The sequence below is a fragment of the Balaenoptera ricei genome, chromosome 5 (genome assembly GCF_028023285.1).
Source record: "Balaenoptera ricei isolate mBalRic1 chromosome 5, mBalRic1.hap2, whole genome shotgun sequence".
Taxonomy (NCBI): domain Eukaryota; kingdom Metazoa; phylum Chordata; class Mammalia; order Artiodactyla; family Balaenopteridae; genus Balaenoptera; species Balaenoptera ricei.
This window is the reverse complement of record NC_082643.1, coordinates 74,070,686-74,091,915: the sequence shown is the minus strand read 5'-3', so window position 1 is coordinate 74,091,915 and position 21,230 is coordinate 74,070,686. Positions and strand designations below refer to the sequence as shown.

The 21,230-nt window shown below is 35.2% G+C and overlaps 2 protein-coding genes across 7 annotated transcripts in view; one reads left to right on the top strand and one right to left on the bottom strand.

Moving 5' to 3' along the window:
- Positions 1–9,504, top strand: part of GUF1 (GTP binding elongation factor GUF1) — a 40,237-nt gene extending 30,733 nt beyond the window's left edge. The window contains exons 17-18 of one of the 2 annotated variants that reach the window (XR_009503318.1): positions 8,753–8,904; positions 9,320–9,504. Coding sequence is in view for 1 of the 2 variants with exons in the window: in XM_059923064.1 (XP_059779047.1) it covers positions 8,753–8,767 (15 nt within the window). In the remaining variant the exon portion in view is untranslated. Of the gene's footprint in view, positions 1–8,752 lie in introns of both variants that reach the window. The other variant, XM_059923064.1, reaches the window with a different exon arrangement.
- The window catches only part of GNPDA2 (glucosamine-6-phosphate deaminase 2), a 28,241-nt gene extending 7,066 nt beyond the window's left edge, over positions 1–21,175 (bottom strand). The window contains exons 1-6 of one of the 5 annotated variants that reach the window (XM_059923068.1): positions 21,074–21,174; positions 17,554–17,715; positions 13,316–13,417; positions 12,069–12,251; positions 6,122–6,306; positions 293–467 (exon numbers count right to left, since the gene is read on the bottom strand). In XM_059923068.1, coding sequence (XP_059779051.1) covers positions 293–467; positions 6,122–6,306; positions 12,069–12,251; positions 13,316–13,417; positions 17,554–17,677 — 769 coding nt within the window. In that variant the 5' untranslated portion in view covers positions 17,678–17,715; positions 21,074–21,174. Of the gene's footprint in view, positions 1–292; positions 468–6,121; positions 6,307–12,068; positions 12,252–13,315; positions 13,418–17,553; positions 17,716–21,061 lie in introns of all 5 variants that reach the window. The other 4 variants (XM_059923069.1, XM_059923066.1, XM_059923070.1 and 1 more) reach the window with 4 other exon arrangements.
- Positions 21,176–21,230: the final 55 nt, after the last annotated feature.

The following is a 21,230-nucleotide window of genomic DNA, read 5'->3' as shown; positions in this document are numbered from 1 at the left end:
TTTGGGCTATTTAATCTTGTATATTCAATATGAAAGTAAAATATTTAATTTTGGATTTCAAGAAACATCTTGTTTACTAAAAATATAGATTGAAGAGGTTTTCTTCAAGAAAAAATATTAGGAAATTACTTTGAAAGCTAGTATTATCTGAAGTGAGACATTTCTAATCCTCAGCACAGTGCCAGTTTTCATTAGGCCACAATGCAGGATGTAACTCCCCAATCATACTAAGTTTTAATTGTCATCTACAATGGAACATTCTCCCAGTCTGCTTTGAAATTTCAGTGCTCACCTTTAAAGTATTTCACAGTTTTAACTCTTAATTCTAAAGTAGCATCTTCATCACATACAAAAATAGTTCGGGGATGTTGCTGGAAAGCTGAAACAGTCCACATGTGATTGACTCCTTCTTCTATTGCTTTGTAGAGAGCAAATGCCTTGTGTGCACCTGTTATGAGGATCATTACCTGAAAAATCGTGAACATTACTTGTCAATTCTTAAAACATGTTCCAAATGACTAAGAAGCTCTATTTTTTTTAAACAAAGAATTTAGCACCAATATTTTTCTGAGGGTTAAAATAAAAATAAACAGCTCCATATTTCTTCATAGTTCAAGGTATTTATTTCTGCTCTTTAAGGTAACAGGCAAGCACAAAGTGTATCTCTACTTCTGGCTGAACAAAGTAAAATAGTATCTTGTAATGGAGTATTATTGAATATACCATAATGCCTATGATAATTAACATATTAAATACTGATGTGCAAGAAAAGACCTGGGAGAATGAAGAAAAAGAAACAAAAGGGCTGTTTTGCAAAAGCAGAGTTACAGATCAACAAAGAATTTATATAACCAGGAATGATATACCAAATTGCTCTAGTCCAGATAAGCAATAGATATTACTTTGGAAAAGCAAAAGACTCTGAAATAACATATATTTTAAAAGTAATCTAGAGAAATGAGCCTAAAGATTGTTTCATTGAACAGGTGCTATCTAAAGCTGTTTTGGAACAAAACTAGATTTAAAGAAGGGTTCAGAATCTACTTAAATGCAGGAACTGTCCTTTAAACACACATAACTTGAGACCATCCTTAGGTACAGAAAATGCAAGCTCTTTGTCCCAAATCCCTGATAGCCTATGAGATAAGTCAAAGAACGTGTGCAAATGTGAGTGTATAGGTGTCTGAATGAATCTAATCTTTAACATTTTTAGCAGTAAATCAATCTTGTTTTTACAAGTTAAGCAGTTTATGTAATGTAATAAATCTTTAAACATGATTTTTTTCCTCATTATAATTTAAAAAAATGAATGTTAAAGTGGTTGTAATTCTAAAATACCTGGAACAACATAAAATTCTGTATTTCACATTTTATAACTAGACCTTCTAAAACAGGGAGGAAATTAAAGATTAATGAACCAGATATTACTGTATTTCTTTTATCAAGATCATTACTTTTCATTTTGAAGCTATATTTGATTAATATCAAAGCCCATGAATGAAATAAGATATGTATGAATTCCTACTGTTTTTATTGATACTTCTTGTTCTTAAGTATAGAGATCTAGGCTCAGTGAAGAATTAATATGCCGTCACCTATAATTAAAAGCATTTTTTAAAAATTAGCAATGCTTGATATAATAAGGTAAGCAGAGCACTGATTAATGGGTTTATTAGTTTTTCTTACTGGAAATTAATATTTTTTTCTTAAGACTGATACCTGTTACAGAGGAGTTTGAAAAAAAACAACAAAATATTCAAGTTCTTTGCTCCATCCTGTCTTCTAATTCAGAATCTTTGGAATTAGGACCCAAGAATCAGGGTCCCTTAAGTGATTAGTATGCAATCTGGCAGAAGTCCTTATACTAGCACTTGAAAAGGCTTTTTAAAACTATCTTAACACACACTACATTAAATGAGAATATGTAGTGATTGCTGCATGATGGACATTTTCTGAAGTTTAATTTATTTCAGGAGTTTTAAAATGTGATTTGGTGGTTTCAAAGTTAAACACTGAACTTAAGCACTTTTCGTGAATTATCTCATTTAACTACCCACATCAACAGCGTGAGATAAATACTATTCTTACTCATATTTTACAGATAAGGAATGAGGCACAGATATTATGTAACTTGCCCAAGGTCTTGGTAAGGCTACTATATAGACAAGAGGTCTGATTCCAGCATCCATATCCTTAACAACTACAATAAGACATATATAACCTTTAATTGAGAATTAAGAAGAAATATCTGGAAAATCAGAAATTGAAGAAAATTCCTCTTGGAATATAATCTGATGTTGATAATACGTGATTATTTCTACTCTATCTGCTCCACTATTCTCAAGGAGAGTATTTCTTGTATTGTGAAAAAGCTTAAGAGTAGCCCTATCTGAAACCAAATCTTAAGGATAAGCAGAAAAGAAAAGGGGACATTTCAGACAGTTATGGGGTGGTCAGTAAAAAGCTAGAAATTTGGTAAGGCTGAGCATAGGGAAATGAAATGGCTGAAAACTGAATTTTGATAATACAGAGCATTTTATGCCAAAGATCACCTTGTGATGAAGCAGCCAGGAATCAGAGACTCTTCATTACATGCATGAGTAATAACTATGTTTTTGAAAAAAAAAAATGCAGGCTGTAATAGAGAACAGGAAAGGTAAAGAATGGAGATAGCCATGATTTAGGATGGGTTTGCAATAATCCTTAAAAAACTGATATAGACCAGAAGTAAGGCAGTTCCGATGGAGGGCTGGATCCTTATTTATCTCTAAGTTAAATGGTGGAATGTGGTGACTGATTAGATGTGAAGAAGCTGAGAATGACACACGTTTCAAGTTCAGATAATTTTCATGGAGGGTGTTGCTATTCACTCAGGGAGGGAGACAATTTTGATAGAAAGATGAATTTAAATTTTGAACAGTTTAAGTATAAGGAGTCAATTGGAAATATGAAATCTGCAGCTTCAGAAAAAGAACTGGCTAAAGATATGTACTGGTAGTTATCACTGTATTGAGCGTAGGTGACCTTTTTAGAATAGTACGAAATCTACCAAGAACAGGGTTGCAAAGTGTGACTGCTATTGATGTGTTAATTAAAAAATAACAAAAAACACGCACACAAAAAAGGTCACTGCCTAGAAGTATGCATAGTGAATATGCAGTGCTAGGAGATGACACCCTAGGGAACAACAACATTCAAAAGGCAGATGGAGGAAGAAGAGCCAGGGAAGCATACTGAGAAAGAATGGTCAGAAAGAAAGAAGAATAATGGTAAAGGTTTATGATGGAAGAAATAGTCCATAGGAATAAATGATGAAAAGAGGCCCAGTAGGATAAGACCTGTAGAAAAGATGATGATCTTAACAATTAAGAAATCACTGGTGACTTCTGTGACATTCAGTAAGTCAAAAAAATCAAAAGATTTTTAAGTTTTACTGGTTTTCCCTTATGTCATCACAAGAATAAACATTCAAATTACTGTAATTATATATAAGCAATTCTAAAGATGCTACAGTAATTAAAAACAATTTGTGTCTTTTCTTTTGAAATTACCTTTAAAATATAAAGCATTATCTTTAAATATATCTTAGTAAAAACAAATTTTAATCCTTTGAGGGTAAATTTGGCTTTCGTCAAACAGCCAAAAGTCAATAAAAATCAGATCTGGTGGTTCAGGTAGATAGCCAAGCTGTGGATAGAACCAGCTTTGTCCAAAATGAATTATGGGCAAAAGTAATTCATTCAAACTATTCTCAACAGTTACTGAATACCTATTATGTGACAGGCAGTGTACTGTGCTAGATATACATGACTCATAAACACTTGGAGATTATAAACTAATGAGGAAAGGTATTAAACAACGAAACATATAAAAACAATTACAAACTGCAAGAAGCGCTATAAACAACTGTGGTAAAAGAATAAAAGAAAATAATTTTGATTATAAGGATTATGGTCAGAAAATGGAACTCTGAAAGCTGAAAACTGGTGCCATTTTAGCTAAGCAAGGGCTAGAGAAGTAGAACATTTCACAATTAATTAACATCAATGTAAGGCCTCAAAGCAAGGAAGGAGTGAAAATTGAGGGCAGTGACTTGTGTGGTTCATTACCTAGTGGACAATTCCCAAGTCTTAAGAAACCTGTAATAACTTCTGGGTTGTCACTTCCAGGGTGTGTACAGAAGGTCCTCATTATCTGAGTTGCCAAAATGTGAAGATACTTATTGATGGACTGACCACTTAAAGATTTGTCTCCCATTCAAACCTACTTTCCATTCAACAGTGGCATCTGTCCCACACATGGATTTAAATTTTAAATATATTTGCAGTTATTGAAAATGACATTGAAGAACAGCTCACATCACAGTTAAAACCACTGGCAGATGAAAATCTGTACACATGAAGCCCATTAAAATTGAAGATAAAGAAAGTCATTAAGTATAATCATGTGATACTTGTTTCAAAAGAATGCTATGAAAAATCTAGCAGCACTATTTACAATAGCCAAGACAATGGAAACAACCCAAGTGTCCATCGACAGAGGATTGGTTTAAGAAGATTTGGTACGTACACACACACACACACACACACACACACACACACACACACACACACAAAATGGAATATTACTCAGCCATAAAAAACACTGACATACCGCCATTTGCAGCAACATGGACGGACCTAAAGAATATCGTACTAAGTGAAGTAAGTCATACGGAAAAAAACAAATACTATATGCTATCACTTATATGTGGAGTCTAAAAAACAATACAAGTTAATCTATATAAAACAGAAAAAAACTCACATAGAAAAGAAACTAATGGCTACCAACAGGAAAGGGGGTAAGTTAGGAGTATGGGACTAAAAGATACAAACTTCTATATGTAAAACAGATAAGTAACAAGGATTTACTATATAGCACAGGGAACTAGTCAATATCTTGTAATAACCTTAATGAAAAATAATCTGAAAAAATATATATATAACTGAATCACTCTGCTGCACACTGGAAACTAACACAGTATTGTAAATCAACTATAATAAAGCACTAAAGTCCTTGGGAAAAGTACTAAATAATAAAAGTAGTTTTGCCATAATTTTCTTTACAGTCATGCTGGGAATGAATACTGTGAGGTGAATAGCATCATATAATTTTGTTGGAAAAATCAAAAGAAAAAAAATCAATGTTTGAATAATTCTGTTAATTCTAAGAATTAGCATAAGAGTTGCACTGTAACTTTAATTTTGTTATATGTAAGAAATCTTTTTGCATAACTTTCAGTTTCATATTTTAGAACTAAGATTGCTCTAATTTTTTTTCTATTTATTTACTTGAAATTTCAGTCTTTAAAGGGTCTTTTTTCATAAACCAATTATCTTTAGATGAAAAACTCCATTTTGAATGACAGTTCTATTTGTGCATTCAAGTCTAGATATATTTACATTAAGATCAGTTACTTATTCACCATACCTTGTCTGTACTCTTTCCTCTGAACCTGTCCAGTCCTGCTGCCAGAAGGGAATGGAGTTTTGGGTTTCCATATAATTTAACCACTTATAATCATGAGCTGACTATAATTTGGTCTGTTATTCTCAGGGCAGGAAATGACAGCCCAATTAAAAACTAAAAAATTTGAGTCTACTGTTGAGAACTCTTGCCTTCTTAAACATACCAAATTTAGAACAGATCCAGCCCTAAAGGGGTTCTTTTTCCACTGGAAACCAACTGAACTCTCCTCCTACATTCAAGAATCACATTACACTAAATTATCCTAAGCCTCCAAAAGCAGTTTAATGTTAATTACGACTGCATCTTTGTTGCAACAGTCCTGTCACAAGACTATATGATCAGTGTGATTTTAGAACCTCAAACTGTGAAACAAGAAGAGGCAAGTAAAGCAGTACCCCAAAAGAGATGGTGCCTAATTTTTAGTTTCCAGCTCCAAAGACTTAATTTACTTGAATTCTAAACATGGCAATGAGCCTGACAGAAATTACTGAAAGCTAGACAACAATTTATACTGCAAATAGGATTAACCCAAAATAGCACTTATTTGACACCACAATTTCTCCAAAGTCTATAGACATCAAAGGAAAAACATCAAAGAACATTTAATTCTTACTTCTCTAGCATCCATCACTGTCCCCACACCAACTGTTAGAGCCATAGTTGGCACTTTTGATAAATCTCCATCAAAATATTTAGCATTTGCCAAAATGGTGTCCATTGCTAGAGTCTTTACTCTTGTCCTTGATACTAAACTGGATCCTGGCTCATTGAAAGCAATATGACCATCTGGACCAATTCCTTTCAAAAGAAATACATATACACACACATATATACATAAGTAAATAAGGTTTCTCAAAGTTCAACATGATTTAAAGACCAAAGAAATAGTCATAAACATGCTTACCTTGTTTTATTTGATAGCTGAATTTCTAATGCTGCAGTAAAAGATTTGTTCCTGTATTTGATTCAACAAGTATTTCAATGTTTTCCATATGCTTAGCATTGAGCTAGCATGATTCTAACAGCAAAATTAAGTTATCACTTTATAATAATATTTTATAAAGCAATTTCACATGCATCCTCTCAACACATATATTTAACCATTTTGTGATACAGTCAGATTAACCATATCTATTTACCTCATCTCCCCCTTTTTTTAAGCTCAAAAGGAAACTTTGATGCTAAAGGATAATATATGATTTGTTCAAGGTAATAATTTAGTAAGTACTAAGACAAAACTCAAATCTAAATCTTCTGATTCCTAACCCAGTGGTCTTTATATTCACACTTTAACTTGCTTGGTTCTAGTCTAGATGGGGCAGTTAACTACTGGACCTCCCTGTAGTATACTTTCCTCACTTTTAAAAATGTTTAGATTGGACAAGATATTATCTAAGGCAGTAGTTTTCTTCAAACTTTTTTGACTGCAACCTACTGCAAGAAATACATTTGACACTGCAATCTAGTACACATATAAATACAATTAAAACAAGAATTGCATGAAATAATACCCTTACGAGGAGCCATTCAAGCTACTTTTGATTACATTTGGTTTCATTAACAAAACATAAAAAGGGAAATGGTGGATGTGACTGACCATATTGAGTTCATGACCTAATAATGTGTGACAGCCACAATTTGAAAACTCTGCTTTAAGGAGATCTACTGCCAGCTGAAATATTCTAGGACTGCCTCTAAAATATAGATAAGAATATGACATTTCTTATTTGAAGGAAATTGGAGGTAAATCTTTTCATAAAATCAAGAATCTTTCTATGGCATAAGTAAATCAAGTTTTATATACATGGACCCTACTTGCTAGTCAGATTTCTGGCAACTTCAATCAAAAAAATAAACCCACAAGTTCTCTGGGTCAAAATACCTGTTATACTTATATTCTGCATATTTAATGATATATAGGTGTATCTTATTGGCTCTTAACACACAATTCTAACAACTTTTTCCCAGGCTACAACAAAGTAAAATATGACAAAGAGTAACCTGGTTTTGAATGAAGAAAGAACTGAAAACCTTAGGAAGCAAATAGGAACTACCAAAGCACAATAGTCTAGGAATTTTTAACAATATAGGATTAATTTTTAATCTAGTACATAAAGCCAGACCTATATGTGGTTAATATGTATGGTTTGTTTCCACTATTAAGTATATATATGCTTGTCTATTTTAAATCATAGATATGCATATCTCTCTAGATTTGTAAAACTGTTCTGCTTTTCCTCTTAAGTATACATCTGCCTAAATATTTTTATTTATATTTCTCTATAGAGGAAAGGATGGAACCAGGAAAATAAAGAGTTCCAGAAAAAACAGGAGGTCCTGTTAGTGGTCTCACCAGTGATTTGGGTCACACAAAAGTGTACAGCAAAGCTGAAATTATCAGGAATGGTTCATGATGGAGAAGGGTCAATACATTCCCTTACTATCAGTAACTATCAAAAATTGAGCTTTTCCTGATATAAAATTATATTTTAAAAATGTTCAGAATGTTTTACAAAGCCTTATAAAAATTTTCTTAAAAATAATCATGAACTCTAAACACCATGGTTAATTCTTATTCAGTCTTTTTTTTTTTTTTTAATTTTATTTTATTTTTGGCTGGGTTGGGTGTTCGTTGCTGTGCATGGGCTTTCTCTAGTTGCGGTGAGCGGGGGCTCTCTTCGTTGTGGTGTGCAGGCTTCTCATTGCAGTGGCTTCTCTTGTTGCAGAGCACAGGCTGTAGGTGTGCAGGCTTCAGTAGTTGTGGTGCGTGGGGCCAGTAGTTGTGGCATGCAGGCTCCAGAGCACAGGCTCAGTAGTTGTGGCACACGGGCTTAGCTGCTCCACGGCATGTGGGATCTTCCCGGACCAGGGCTCAAACCTGTGTCCCCTGCATTGGCAGGCGGATTCTTAACCACTGCGCCCCAGGGAAGCCCGATATCAACACCTTTATGAAACATCCCTAAAACCTCTGAGTCTGGATTGTGTGTCTTTCCTGTGTCTGTAGTTCTGTGGGCTAGAAGGTAAACTTCATGAAAGTAGACTTTCTCTTCTTCATAACTGTATCCTTACTATTTACAACACATGACACACAGGAGGCCCTCAGTAAATAATGGTTGAATAAATGAATGGATGGTTGGTATTCTTCAGAACGTTCAGTATAGTTTTTGCCCCCTTCTACCCTGCTCTGCTCCCCTCACAACAGGGGCTAGACCAATCATAACACCCTATATCTCATATCGTTTAGGCAGAACTGTTGTGATCTAAGGACAAGTACTTAGGCCAAGCTGAAACAATCAGAATTTCTCTCTATAAATCTGAAACTTGACCAGGAACACAGAAAGAAAGAAGGCATCTAGAGCTGAGGCATTTGATGACAGCACTGCAGGAGAGGATCAGGTGAGTCCCTGCTTCAGTGATCTGAGGCTCCTGGTTCTTGTTCTTCTAAAGACTTGTTTTTTCCAACTCTGATATCAATTCTGTAAGTTACCCCAGAATCATTCCAATAAATTCACTTTTGGTCTCATTAGTAGACTACATTTACTTGCAAATCAAAGAATCTAATCGTGTAACCAAAGTAGAGGGTTAAAAATTTCCCCAGTGCCTTATTTTTACCTTTTAAACACAAATTATCTTTAGATAATTTTAAAGTTAATAATGCTTTTAGAGTCTATTTATAGATTTCCATGTTTGTGTACTTTACTGCTGGGTATGGATCAGGAACTGCATGATACACATTATTCTTTCTCCCAACAATTTTGTCATCAGATGAAGAACTTCTGAGTATGTATTTCCTCCTTTCTCCTTTCTACAGAGGGAAGGGAACTCTTGCTCCATTTCCCAGGAGTGAGCAATGGTGGATTAATACTCTGGAGCTCTTCTCTGGTCTTACTATTTCCAATTCAGGGAGGAGGAGTAGGAAACCCCATTCTGGCCTCAAGCCCAACCTGCAATCTCTAATCCAACTTTACCTTTAATAAAGCTGACATTTTGATCCCATTTGGCTCAGTTCTTAGTGTTTTTATTAACCAAACCCTGGAACAAAAGAAGGGTAAGTGGTAAGACCCAGATACCAAGCCTCATCTTGAATATCCAATGATAACAACCTAGATCAACGAAGGCGAAGAATCAAATGAGATTCCTTCATGAGACAGATCCAATATTAGGGTATCCCAAACAGGGAAAAGTTCAAAGAAAATGTAATAAGCCAACCCTCCGTTCCCTATACACAATTATGTGTCCCTTGGATAATAAATATAAACTGTCAGACCCTGGATTAGCCCACGACTACAATGAAGGTGTTACTGGAAGAGGAAAGGAAATCCTGTTAAATTTTTTTGCAAGGGGAGAACTACAGGAATTTTAAGACAAAAATTGGCTAAAAAACAAAATAAAGTTCTTTTTAGTAGTAAGAGTCAGTGATAAACATAAATAATTATGATTATGCTCCATTAGTTTCAAAGGTAGAACTAAGGTGGGTTATTGTGAGGAAATGCACTAAAAAACTTTAGCTACAAAGAAACAAGAAGTGGCTTAAAGCTATGGGGAAAGAAGAAAGTTTATTATAAATCTCTGTAAAGGGAGATTAAACCTTAAACATTACATTAAGCTAAAATATTTTCTGGAAAGTAGGCAAAAGGACAAAATGGAGTTAAAGAGTTCTTATCAGTTTTTTTTCCCCCAAGTAAATTCTACTTCCTGGCATTGAGACCCCAAGGGATTTGTCACAAGAATCCTTATGTAAGGTCAATAAATTAACAGGAAAAAATAAGTCCTCAAATAAAGAAGTAAAAAAATACTATTTATGTTATCCATTCAGCCATTTTTAATACTAAAGTTTTAATAATTGCCATATCTTTTTGTATAATGGTAAATGAGTGAAAATATTTCTTGATATAACTAAGATAAACAGTTTAGGTATATTATTTTACAGTAATTCTACTTGATTTTGGTAGAGTTTAGAAAATCTAAAGAATGCATGGGTAGCGCGCACTCCTTAAACATTTTCAAATATCTACTGCCTTGGCCTTGATATTGGTAGGCGCAAACAGTAATTATCTCAGAATTGAGCAATATGGACAAAACTGGAATGCAAATGTTTTCCAGGAATAGTGAAGTAATATTAGCAAGTTTTATTTAAAAAATAGATACTTTCTATTTTGAAAAGCAAACTAGTCTAACCATCCTGTCTATTTAAGAAAGTAATTGATATTAGTTCTGCTAGGTAGAGATAACAATTTCCTCAAAGAGAAAAACTTCAGTCTTGCTGGATACCCTTAGAGGTAAATCAGTAAAAGAGCAGGACATTCAATGAACTAAGGAAAAATTACTTCAGAAACTACACCTCAGAGACAGAGTGGAGTAACACTTAATGGATTACCAACTACATACCAAGCACTGCACAAGGCATTTATACATGTTATAATGTGGTTAATTCTCATCAATTCTGAAATGGTTAATATAATGCTGTTTTACAAATAACTTAATTATATTGAATTAGTATACTGAACTAATTTACTGAAATCAATACATTTCCTAAGATCTTACAGATAGTAAGTGGCCAAAACAGGATGCTAATTTTTGTCTGACGATAAAACCCAATTTTCTCCAAAGGCAACCAAACACCTCAACAATACCTGGCCACCTCAACCATAAATTAACCTCAGTACAGGTCTATTGAAGATCTAATTCATATAATTTTGAGCAGTCTTCTAATAAATTAATTATAAGATATACCTAGATCTAATGGATATATCTATCTCTATATATCTAATGTTAATTTGGAGCTTTAGTATGTTTAGTTGAATACTAAAGAATCTGGCAAAAAACAATTTGGTTTCAGTTTAGATGATGTACTATTCATATGCTTCACACTGATGGCAGAAAACCATATTGTCATTACAAAGGAAGAGATTCTTTCACCTCTTTTCAATGGTAGATCATGAATACACAATATACATACACATATGTATGTTTGTGTGTGCACGTATATATATAAATTTCAAGTGGAATTTAGTTAATTAAACATTTACTTTAGAGTTTATTAAGACAATTATACAGCTTAATTCATATTAACTAAAGGCTGATGATAAAAATCTTACATTCTTAACTCATTTCTTAGTGAAATGAAGCAATATGAATGATCAGTAGAGAAATGTTAAAATCCACCTGTTCCACATGCAAACTTTCAGCGATTTAACGCTGTAATTTGATAAGAAAGCTGGGTTGGGGTTTTAAAGAAACAGTAAAAGAATAAGAGTATCATTTAGGAAAAGAAACATATCACTCGTTTTCTAAGATGTGGTAAACTATCAGTTCTAAAGAGGTAATTAGGCAGGGATTAGGACCTATTTCTCAAGCCATAATTTAAACAATTCCCACTTGCAACATTAAGATTATTTTTTGATGAAAATAAAGTAAAATAGAAATCAATAGCTGAATAAATGGGTATTACAGACAGTCAACAGATGTTCTTTACATTACACGAAGGTAAGTTTTGGGGTTTTTTTATAGCACCTAATCCAAATATTAATAAATGATTAATGACAAAATGTTTTACGTACCTCCAACAAAAAGATCAATTCCTCCAGCTTCTTTTATTTTCTTTTCAAATGCATCACATTCTGCTTGTAAATCTGTAGCATTCCCATCAAGGATATGAGCATTATTAGGATCTATATCAATATGCTTAAAAAAGTTATTCCACATGTAAGAATGGTAGCTTTCAGGATGATTTCTGGGAAGTCCTAAATACAAAGTTAATGAATAAAAATGTAACTATTTCCAGAAATAAATCTAAAGTTTACTTTTCTGATTAAGCCATAAATGCTATTTAAAATATGTAACATTTCTATACCATATTCAATTTAAAAGCATTTTTATATGGAATATATGCTTATTATGTGCCAGGCATTATTTTAATCACTGTACATGTACATATTAACTCAATTAATGTGTACAACGTCTATGGAAATAACTATTATCAATCTCATTTTATAGATGAACAGAAACAGAGAAAAGTTAAATTAACTTTCCCAGGGTCACAGAGCTCATAGAGGGGCTGGAGCACAGAAGTCTAGTTCATGTGCATGTAATCACTATATTCCCCTTCTCAAATACAAAATTTTAACCAATAAAACTGATTTATGTGTTAAATTCAACATAAATTAAATGGCCACACAACTGAAATCTTGATCTACGTTCTTCCTCTGTTATTCCTATTTACATTCAAGGTATACTAAATTACAACAGTTCTTTGACAATGGCTCAGGCTACCGTTAAAAATGTGTACCTATAAAATTTAAATTTTAACACAGAGTTTATATGTATCACTGATCTTTCTAGTTAAGCAAGGTCACAATCAATAAATTATAAAAGCTTCAAGGCTACAAATATAAATAGCCTTATATTTAAAAAATATTTTACTAATTACATACATATTAATTAATTTATCCCCACAACAATACTGGTTTTGACTTTGCCTTAAGAAAAAAAGAAAAAGAGAGAATGAGAAATGTGAATGAATTGGCTCAAAGTTGATGGAGCCAGGACTGGTAGGTAAGTGCCATAGCTGAAGACGAATGCAAATCTTCTGATTTCTAGTCTCATGGTCCTTCTACTATGTCATGCTGTCATTACAAAAATAGTTTTTTTTATATAAACTCCCAACCCCACTACAAGGTAATACATTATACTCTAGAAATATATTCATATTACATTCAAAACAAATTTAAATGTTAATATTCTCAATATATTAATTTTATTTAAAATATAACATATCCAAATAATATATTCAAATAATATAGCTTACCTACATACTCATCCATGTTAAAGGTCTTCACATATTTAAAAGAAAGGTCTCCATTCTTGTGATATTCTATTAGTTTTTTATAACATCCTAAAGGTGTACTCCCTAAAACAGATAAAGATTCCATTTTCTAACATAACTTGAAAATCTAATTTAAAAAAACGTTTATATTAACCTTATTCTCTTCTTACTTAATGGTATTTTATATTTCTAATTTATTAGGCAAACAATTATTAATTTAAATACACATTCAATTAACAAATATATGTTGAATTAGTCTCTCTACAAGGTAACCTAAATTTTAGTAAACTAGAATTTGCTGAATAAAGCTGGGAATCTGTCAGCAGAAATTATAGCTTGGAAAATTATTCTTGTGTCATTGGATATTTGGAATTAATGGTGTATATTCCAGGATTAGAAACTTCTAGAAAGCACATGTGAATTAGAAGAAAAATAAACGTCCCACCTTTAGAGAAAAAACTTTATTTAGAGCGGGATTTGTAGCATAAATGATACATAAATAGGTCAAGTATTGACCATTCAGTGAAATCAAAAGGGAAACCAGAGCTGAATTTAAACACTGCCTCTACTTTCAAAATAGAAAGTGGCAAGGATTGAGTGAGGAGGCTTATCCTTTAAGTTTTTAACTGGAGCTCCTGTTTCTCATTTTGTGTTATTTTCAGCATATATCAGCTAAAATGTATAAAGTAAAATGATTTCTAGGAAATGGGATCTTGGCTTTGGATACTTCATCTGAGTTCTTAATGTTATTGTTTTATAAATGTGATTCTTTTATGTTTTATAAAATTAAGATCTGCTTGATAAAGCTCCATGAAACGACACAATAAAGATAAATGAATTTAGCCACTTGAGGATGGCCTCCCTTTGTTTTTTAAATTTGCTGTATTTTTTCACTTTAACTACAAATTCAAAGACTAGATTGACTACATTCTTACAACAAGCAACCTGGCCCACACAATCCTGGTCAGAGTACTGGTTTCTAGTCCACCCACCATCACAAAACAAAATAAAACACCCAAACACAAAATTTCTACTCAAGAGGCAGGGAGAAGTATGGCAGAACTAAGCAGTCTCTGGCAAAAAAAACACACCAGAAAAACAAAAAAACAACAAATACAAAAAAAATCTAGAGTAGTAAAAAGACTGACTCTCATTTAAGATGACAGAATAACAGAAGTGGCTAAATATCACACAGACAGGTTCACAGAACAGAAGACTAATAGGTTTTCTTGAAGTTAAGCACACATATTGTTTTAAATTGTCATTAATAATTTAAAATTTATGTGGTCAAACTTTACAATTCCTTCTCAAAGAACTATAGCCCACTAACATGAAACCTGGATAAAAGATGGATAAGTATGCTCTTCTTTCTCCTTTTCTAGAAGCATAACAAATTTTCTGTGTGTATCTTTCAGTGTCAAGAGAATAGTTATAGGACTCCCTCCGTAATTGAAGGACATATGAATAAAAAAAGAAGTTGTCACAATAGTAATAAAAAACACATTCATTTTCTACTTTTTAATCAAAGTGGCTGAACAGAAAAAAAAATGGAAGATATGGTACAGGGTGAACTGGTAAAAGAAACTTCATTTTAATATATTTGCTTTGCAATACTCATTTACTAACATAACTAATTTAGCAAGTGCTTACTATGATTCACATATGACAAAGATTACGACTGTTTCTACCCTAAAAGAACTCACAGAATACGAATAGACAAGTACAAAGTAACTATTAACACAAGGAAAAATATAAATAACCTATAAGAATTCCGGAGCAGTACAGTGAATCAAAGAAGAACACACTATAGTCTTGCTTGTTGGAGGAAGGATGAAAGATGGCATTTCAACTGAGTCTTTGAAGAAGAAGGGAAATTCCCATAATCAAAGAATGGGTTAAGCTGTAATTGAAAATAGAAAAAAGATGGGGGAGGAGGTTCAGAGATGACACTTGTATGCCTACCATGTGCTAGATGCTATGCTGGTGCTTCATACATTAGCTAACGGAAATCTCACAAGTTTGGGAAATTGGCATTATCTTTCCCATTTTGAAGTTGGAAGAGTTGGGGTAAAAAAATTAAGGAATGTGCCAAATATCACACACACGGAAGTGAAGCCAGATATTCAAGAGATTCTGCCTGGTTCCAGAGCTCATAAAGTTCTTATTATACAGTATGCTAGCAACATGAGTGAAAGTAAAGCCAGCAAGTTCAGGCCTGTTCTTTGAACTACAAGCAGTGTAACCTGCCTACCCTGATTCAGTGTAGAGGAATAGTGGGAATAAGTCTGGGAGGCAGGTTGGGTGCACAGCATGCAGGCCCTTAAATGTTAAGCTTGTCAACATCACTTCAATAAATATATTACTGAACAGGGCTTCCCTGGTGGTGCAGTGGTTAAGAATCTGCCTGCCAATGCAGGGGACATGGGTTCGAGCCCCGGTCCGGGAAGATCCCACATGCCGCAGAGCAACTAAGCCCGTGTGCCACAACTACTGAGCCTGCACTCTAAAGCCCGTGAGCCACAACTACTGAAGCCCGCGCGCCTAGAGCCCGTGCTCCGCAACAAGAGAAGCCACCGCAATGAGAAGCCCGCGTACAACAACCAAGAGTAGCCCCCGCTCGCCACGACTAGAGAAAGCCCACACGCAGCAGCAACGAAGACCCAACGCAGCCAAAACATAAATAAATAAAATAAATTTAAAAAAAAGATATATACTGAACAGATATTCCCCAGAATTGTGTTTGGTGGGGCGTAATTACAACATAGCATGTTGTTTACAGAAATGTATGTTCAAATTTCAAAAGCACGGGGTGCGGGGAGGTAAGGATGGGGCATGATTAACACTGTCATTGGTCAATGAAGGAGAAAAGTAGAAAATGTTAACAAAGGTTTTCCAGAGATATACCCTTGGCAGATGTATTATTAGGCAGTAATACTATCCAAAATAAAGCAGAAGAATTGTATATCAAAATACACAAAAACATGTTTAGCACTGCTGGCATTTATGGCTCTGAAGCCTTTCTGCTCCCATACTCAAATTACTGTTTATTTCTTCATAATTAAGACAAAGTGATTAAGGCAGCTAGTCTGAGCATGGCCCAGGTTTACAGAAGGCAAACTGATACAGAGGCCATGTTCAACCACTGGGGCTCACATATCAGAACTGTGGGTGCTGAGGGGGCCCATTTCTGGTGTGCACAATTTAAAAAAATTCCTCTTTGCCATTCTTACCAAGACCTACTGCCATGGACCGAAAAACAAAAAGCAAAACAACAAACAAACAAAAAATCAACTTGGTGAGCTAACAGTATCTTTCATGGAAATTATGCAAGTGAAAAACAATCATGATTGTAGCTTTTCTATAGTTGACATGTATGGGGGGAGGAGCAAGAGGAAAAAATACTGTTTAAATAAAACACACTTATGAGAACCTTAAATTTACATAGTGTTTACAGTATACAAGGGACTTGCTCTTATTTGAGGTTCAAAACAGCATTGTAAGCTATTAATTTCCTTATCTTCCTTAAAAGTAAGGAAAACAAGAATTGTGGTGTAGAATAAATGCCCTTCAGTCACCAAGAAAGTAGCAGCTCTGATTCCAGGTCCAATACTCTTTCCTATGTAAGTCAACAATATCAAAGTACCATGAATCAGTGACACCACTTGGTTATTTTTTAAGAAAAACCTTAACCGAGAACTAAATCCAATAAAGTGTATAATTAATGCTTATGTTCATTCTGTCATGAAGACATACCTGTCTTCAATTTTTCACCTGTAATACTTCTAAAATAGAAAATAATCACAGAAATAGCAAAGGGCTAATAAGATAATATGAGGCATATGAGGTAAAATTAAGAGGCAGCTGTACATATTTTAGGTACCTCTTAATGATCAATGAGAAGGCTAATCTCCCAAGAAACTGCATGAAGAGTGAAAGCAACATCCCTAAATACAAACAAAAGACTACTAGAAAAAGTTACAAAAAATATCATGACCATGACCTGAGCTATATTTCCTTTTCCATTCTGGAGTGGTAGGTGAGACAGAATTTTAACAAATAGTAATGAAACTTAGATACCAGATATGTCTGTATCTATGTATTTGACTTTATATGTTAAATCAGTGATATGTCAAGAAACAAACAGGAAACATATTTTACTAAGAAAAAGCCTTCAATCCCACAGCCTTGAGTACCTAATATGGAAAAAAATGGTGCATTACCTGTTGGCAAACCCAGTGTAAAATATCTGTCCTGTCCAGGTCTGAATTGAATGATGCGATTACAGATGTATTTGGCTGCCCATTCACTAGCCAAGTCATAGTTATCAAGAATTACAAGCCTCATTATGGTGATGCACAGCTTCCAGGACAAGAAGTTCAAACCTGAGAAAATTCCATTGTAGAGCACTTTAAGTAATTTACAGTCAAACAGAAGTACAATACATTGATGACTTTAAAAAGGACAGTACTTAAGAAAGACATGCATGTATACAAATACAATCTGTACTTTTAAAATAGTAATAATGGGGGCTTCCCTGGTGGCGCAGTGGTTGAGAATCTGCCTGCCAATGCAGGGGACACGGGTTCCAGCCCTGGTCTGGGAAGATCCCACATGCCACGGAGCAACTGGGCCCGTGAGCCACAATTACTGAGCCTGCGCGTCTGGAGCCTGTGCTCCGCAACAAGAGAGGCCGCGATGGTGAGAGGCCCGCGCACCGCGATGAAGAGTGGTCCCCACTTGCCGCAACTAGAGAAAGCCCTCGCACAGAAACGAAGACTCAACACAGTCATAAATAAATAAATAAATAAATAAAAGAACGTGAATTTCTAAAAAAAAAAAAAAAAAATAGTAATAATGGCTGTTCTCTTTTGAACGAACTTTGGGTTCTGGGCAGTGGGCTAGGTCATTTAAGTACAAATATTAATTCTCACAACAACCTTCTGAAGTACATACAACATCCAGTTTTAGATGAATAGAGGGACTGACATAATTCGACTGAGTTCACACAGTTACTAAGTGACAAAGCTGAAATTTTTATCAAGGCAAATTTACCATAAAGACATCACACTGCACTATCTCTACAGGTACACTATATAAAGCAACATAAAACAAATCTAAAGGCAAACAAAGCAGCACTCGTTTATTGATTGCAAATTAATGGTAGTAATGATTACTCAGCACCTTTTGGGTTACTTACTAAAATCCAGAACTCTCCCTATGAATGATGTAATAACCAAACCTCCCTTCTGTATAAAAGTGATACCTGCACTTTAAAAAATTTCAATCAATACAGAAAGATACAAAGAAGTTAAAAAAAAAAAATCGACCCAAATCCTGCCACTCCGAAATAATGCTCATTACTATTTGGTATACATCATTCCAGGTATCTATCTAATGCACACATATAAATAGGATGTATAGAAATAATTTCTAACAATGGGATCATACTAGACATGCTATTTTTAACAAAAAGCATAACGAATTTAATTCTTTCTGCATTAAACAGAAGCAAAAGAAAATAAAGTGAACTAAAGAAACTGCTGATCTCTGGGGGACAAAATTCTTCACAAAAAGCAATTTCAGTTCCTAAAAGAATATTCTCAGGTTAAGAAAAAATATTATACAAATATTAGGAGATCAGCATCATTTAAAAACTATATGATTCCATTTTACACAACGTGGATTGACCTACTACCATGAAAGTTGTAAAAATTGCATTCTTACACTTCCTCCCACCCCGATTTCTGTAACATGTATTATTTTATACTGCCAAGATTTATAACATTTACAATGTGTTGTACAACCATAATTCCCATTTTTTAATTCTTAGTTTTATATTTAAATGGATTCGTTACCCACACCAATCCTTTCACAAATGGCTTCAGCAGTCCTGAATTCTGTACCCACAAACCGTACATACAGAAGTAAGTCAGAATCTTTCCATTAGTGGGAGTAGGAGGTCTTATTACAATGAAAACACTGAATCTAAATATGTCCTTAAGAACATGATGATTTAGATTCTGGCATAACAAAAACTTACGATCACCATGATCTAGAGTTATGGCACAATAACAAGAGATAAATATCATTTACAGACAATAATTTACACAGTAAGTCATAAATTCAGTCCAACAGGTGGACTTGGCCTCCATTTAAATTCATTAGTAATCTAATGGCACAAACAATTTCAAAGTTACACCAAAGAATCAGAAACATTTCCTGGCTGTTTTAACCATCAAGAGATATACTTTTCTCTAATAAGAGTATTCAGCAAAATGACTACTGATAAAAAGAGAAAAAAAAACCCCTGTAAGGTGAGGAGGAGGAATGGCATTAGAGCTTTCCAAGTGTCTTCTGTGTTTTGGGGCATGCTATTTCTTTTCTCAGTTCAACACACTTGTGAGGGAGGGCCTATTAAATGTCAAGCACTAAGCTCTGTAGACACAAAAATGACAAAGATAAGGATCCTACTATCAAAGGGCTTAGACTCACTTAATAGTCTCTGGGGCAGAACTTATCCTCATTTTTCAGATAAAGAAAACTGCAACTCACAAGTTTATTACTGAAGTTATAAAGCTATTAAGTGGTGGAGGGTCTATCTGACTGAAAGATACATGCTTCCCAAAAGTGCCTTATAAGGAAGAATCACTTAGGATGCCTGTTAAAAAGATTCCCCGGACCTTTCCCTGGACATGGTGTTTCAAAAATATGAAATGGGGTCCACGGAATCTGCACTTTTACAAATATCACACGTGATTCTTATAATCAGGATAAATTTGGAAAATAACATCATACAAGATGACTTCATTGCACAGAGGTTCAAGTAAGTCTCTCAGACCAAGTACAAGCACGTTTTGCTTTCTTAAACTCTTCCGCGAGTCCAGAGTTCAGTTCCAAAGGTCCCAAATGAATCACCTCACCCAGAGAAAAGTAGAATGTCACATGTGTTCAGATTTTTAAATGTGTCTTCTTCCAGTTTTTGCCAATCCTCACACATCTGAACTGCTGCTGTGGTCGACCATTCTCTGACAGCTTGACCCGACAACACTCAAAAAATGACACAGCACCACCCCTGCCCTCATCTTCCTCTGGTGCTGATTCATTTTGGGTGTGCGTCCCTTGGACAAAGAACTGCCAAACACAAACCTCAGAACTTTAAAGCTGGATGGGAACTTCTAGACGACTTGGGTTACACAACTATTTTAGAATCTGTACTAGAATCTGGAACCTTGGCTTCCAGAATCCCTGCTCTGCGCTTTTTCACTACAACACACTACACCTGACCTCAAAAGATTCCTGAAGCCCGACCAAGAAGGGGGCTCTCAGAGCAGGGGTCCAGGTCAGGGTCCCGACGAGGGGCGAGAAGCAGCAGAGAAGGCTGTGGTCCCTGCCCGGAAGGCGAGGGCTGCAAACTCACCTCACCTGCCGGGCCGCTGGGCCCGTCGCTCCGCAAACCCTAACGAATGCAAATGAGGATGACTACTACGAATTTGTAACAAGTGCCAGGAGAAGACCGCCAAAGAGCAGGGCCAGGGAAGCCCCGTCCCGAAGAGGACGACCAGTCAAGTTGGAGGGGAACAAAGCTGGGGACACCACGGCCCCCGCCTCGAGGCTCCCGGGACCCCCATCCGCCCCGCGTCCCCGTCTCCGCATAGAGCCCACCGGTGGGTGCAACGACCAGCCGGGTCCCCGCCCGGCTCCCCTTCCTGGTCCTTCCCGTGGACTCACCCGCGGACCCACCGGCTCTTCCGACGCTGGAACAGCGGGAACAGCCAACAGCCAGTCAGCCCGGAGAAACACCAGCCGGCGAGAGGAGCGTGAAGCCTAAGAACCCGGATGTAAATCTAGGCGCTGATGGGAAGGCGGAGCGGCTTGCGGGTGCTGCGCATGCGCGCGG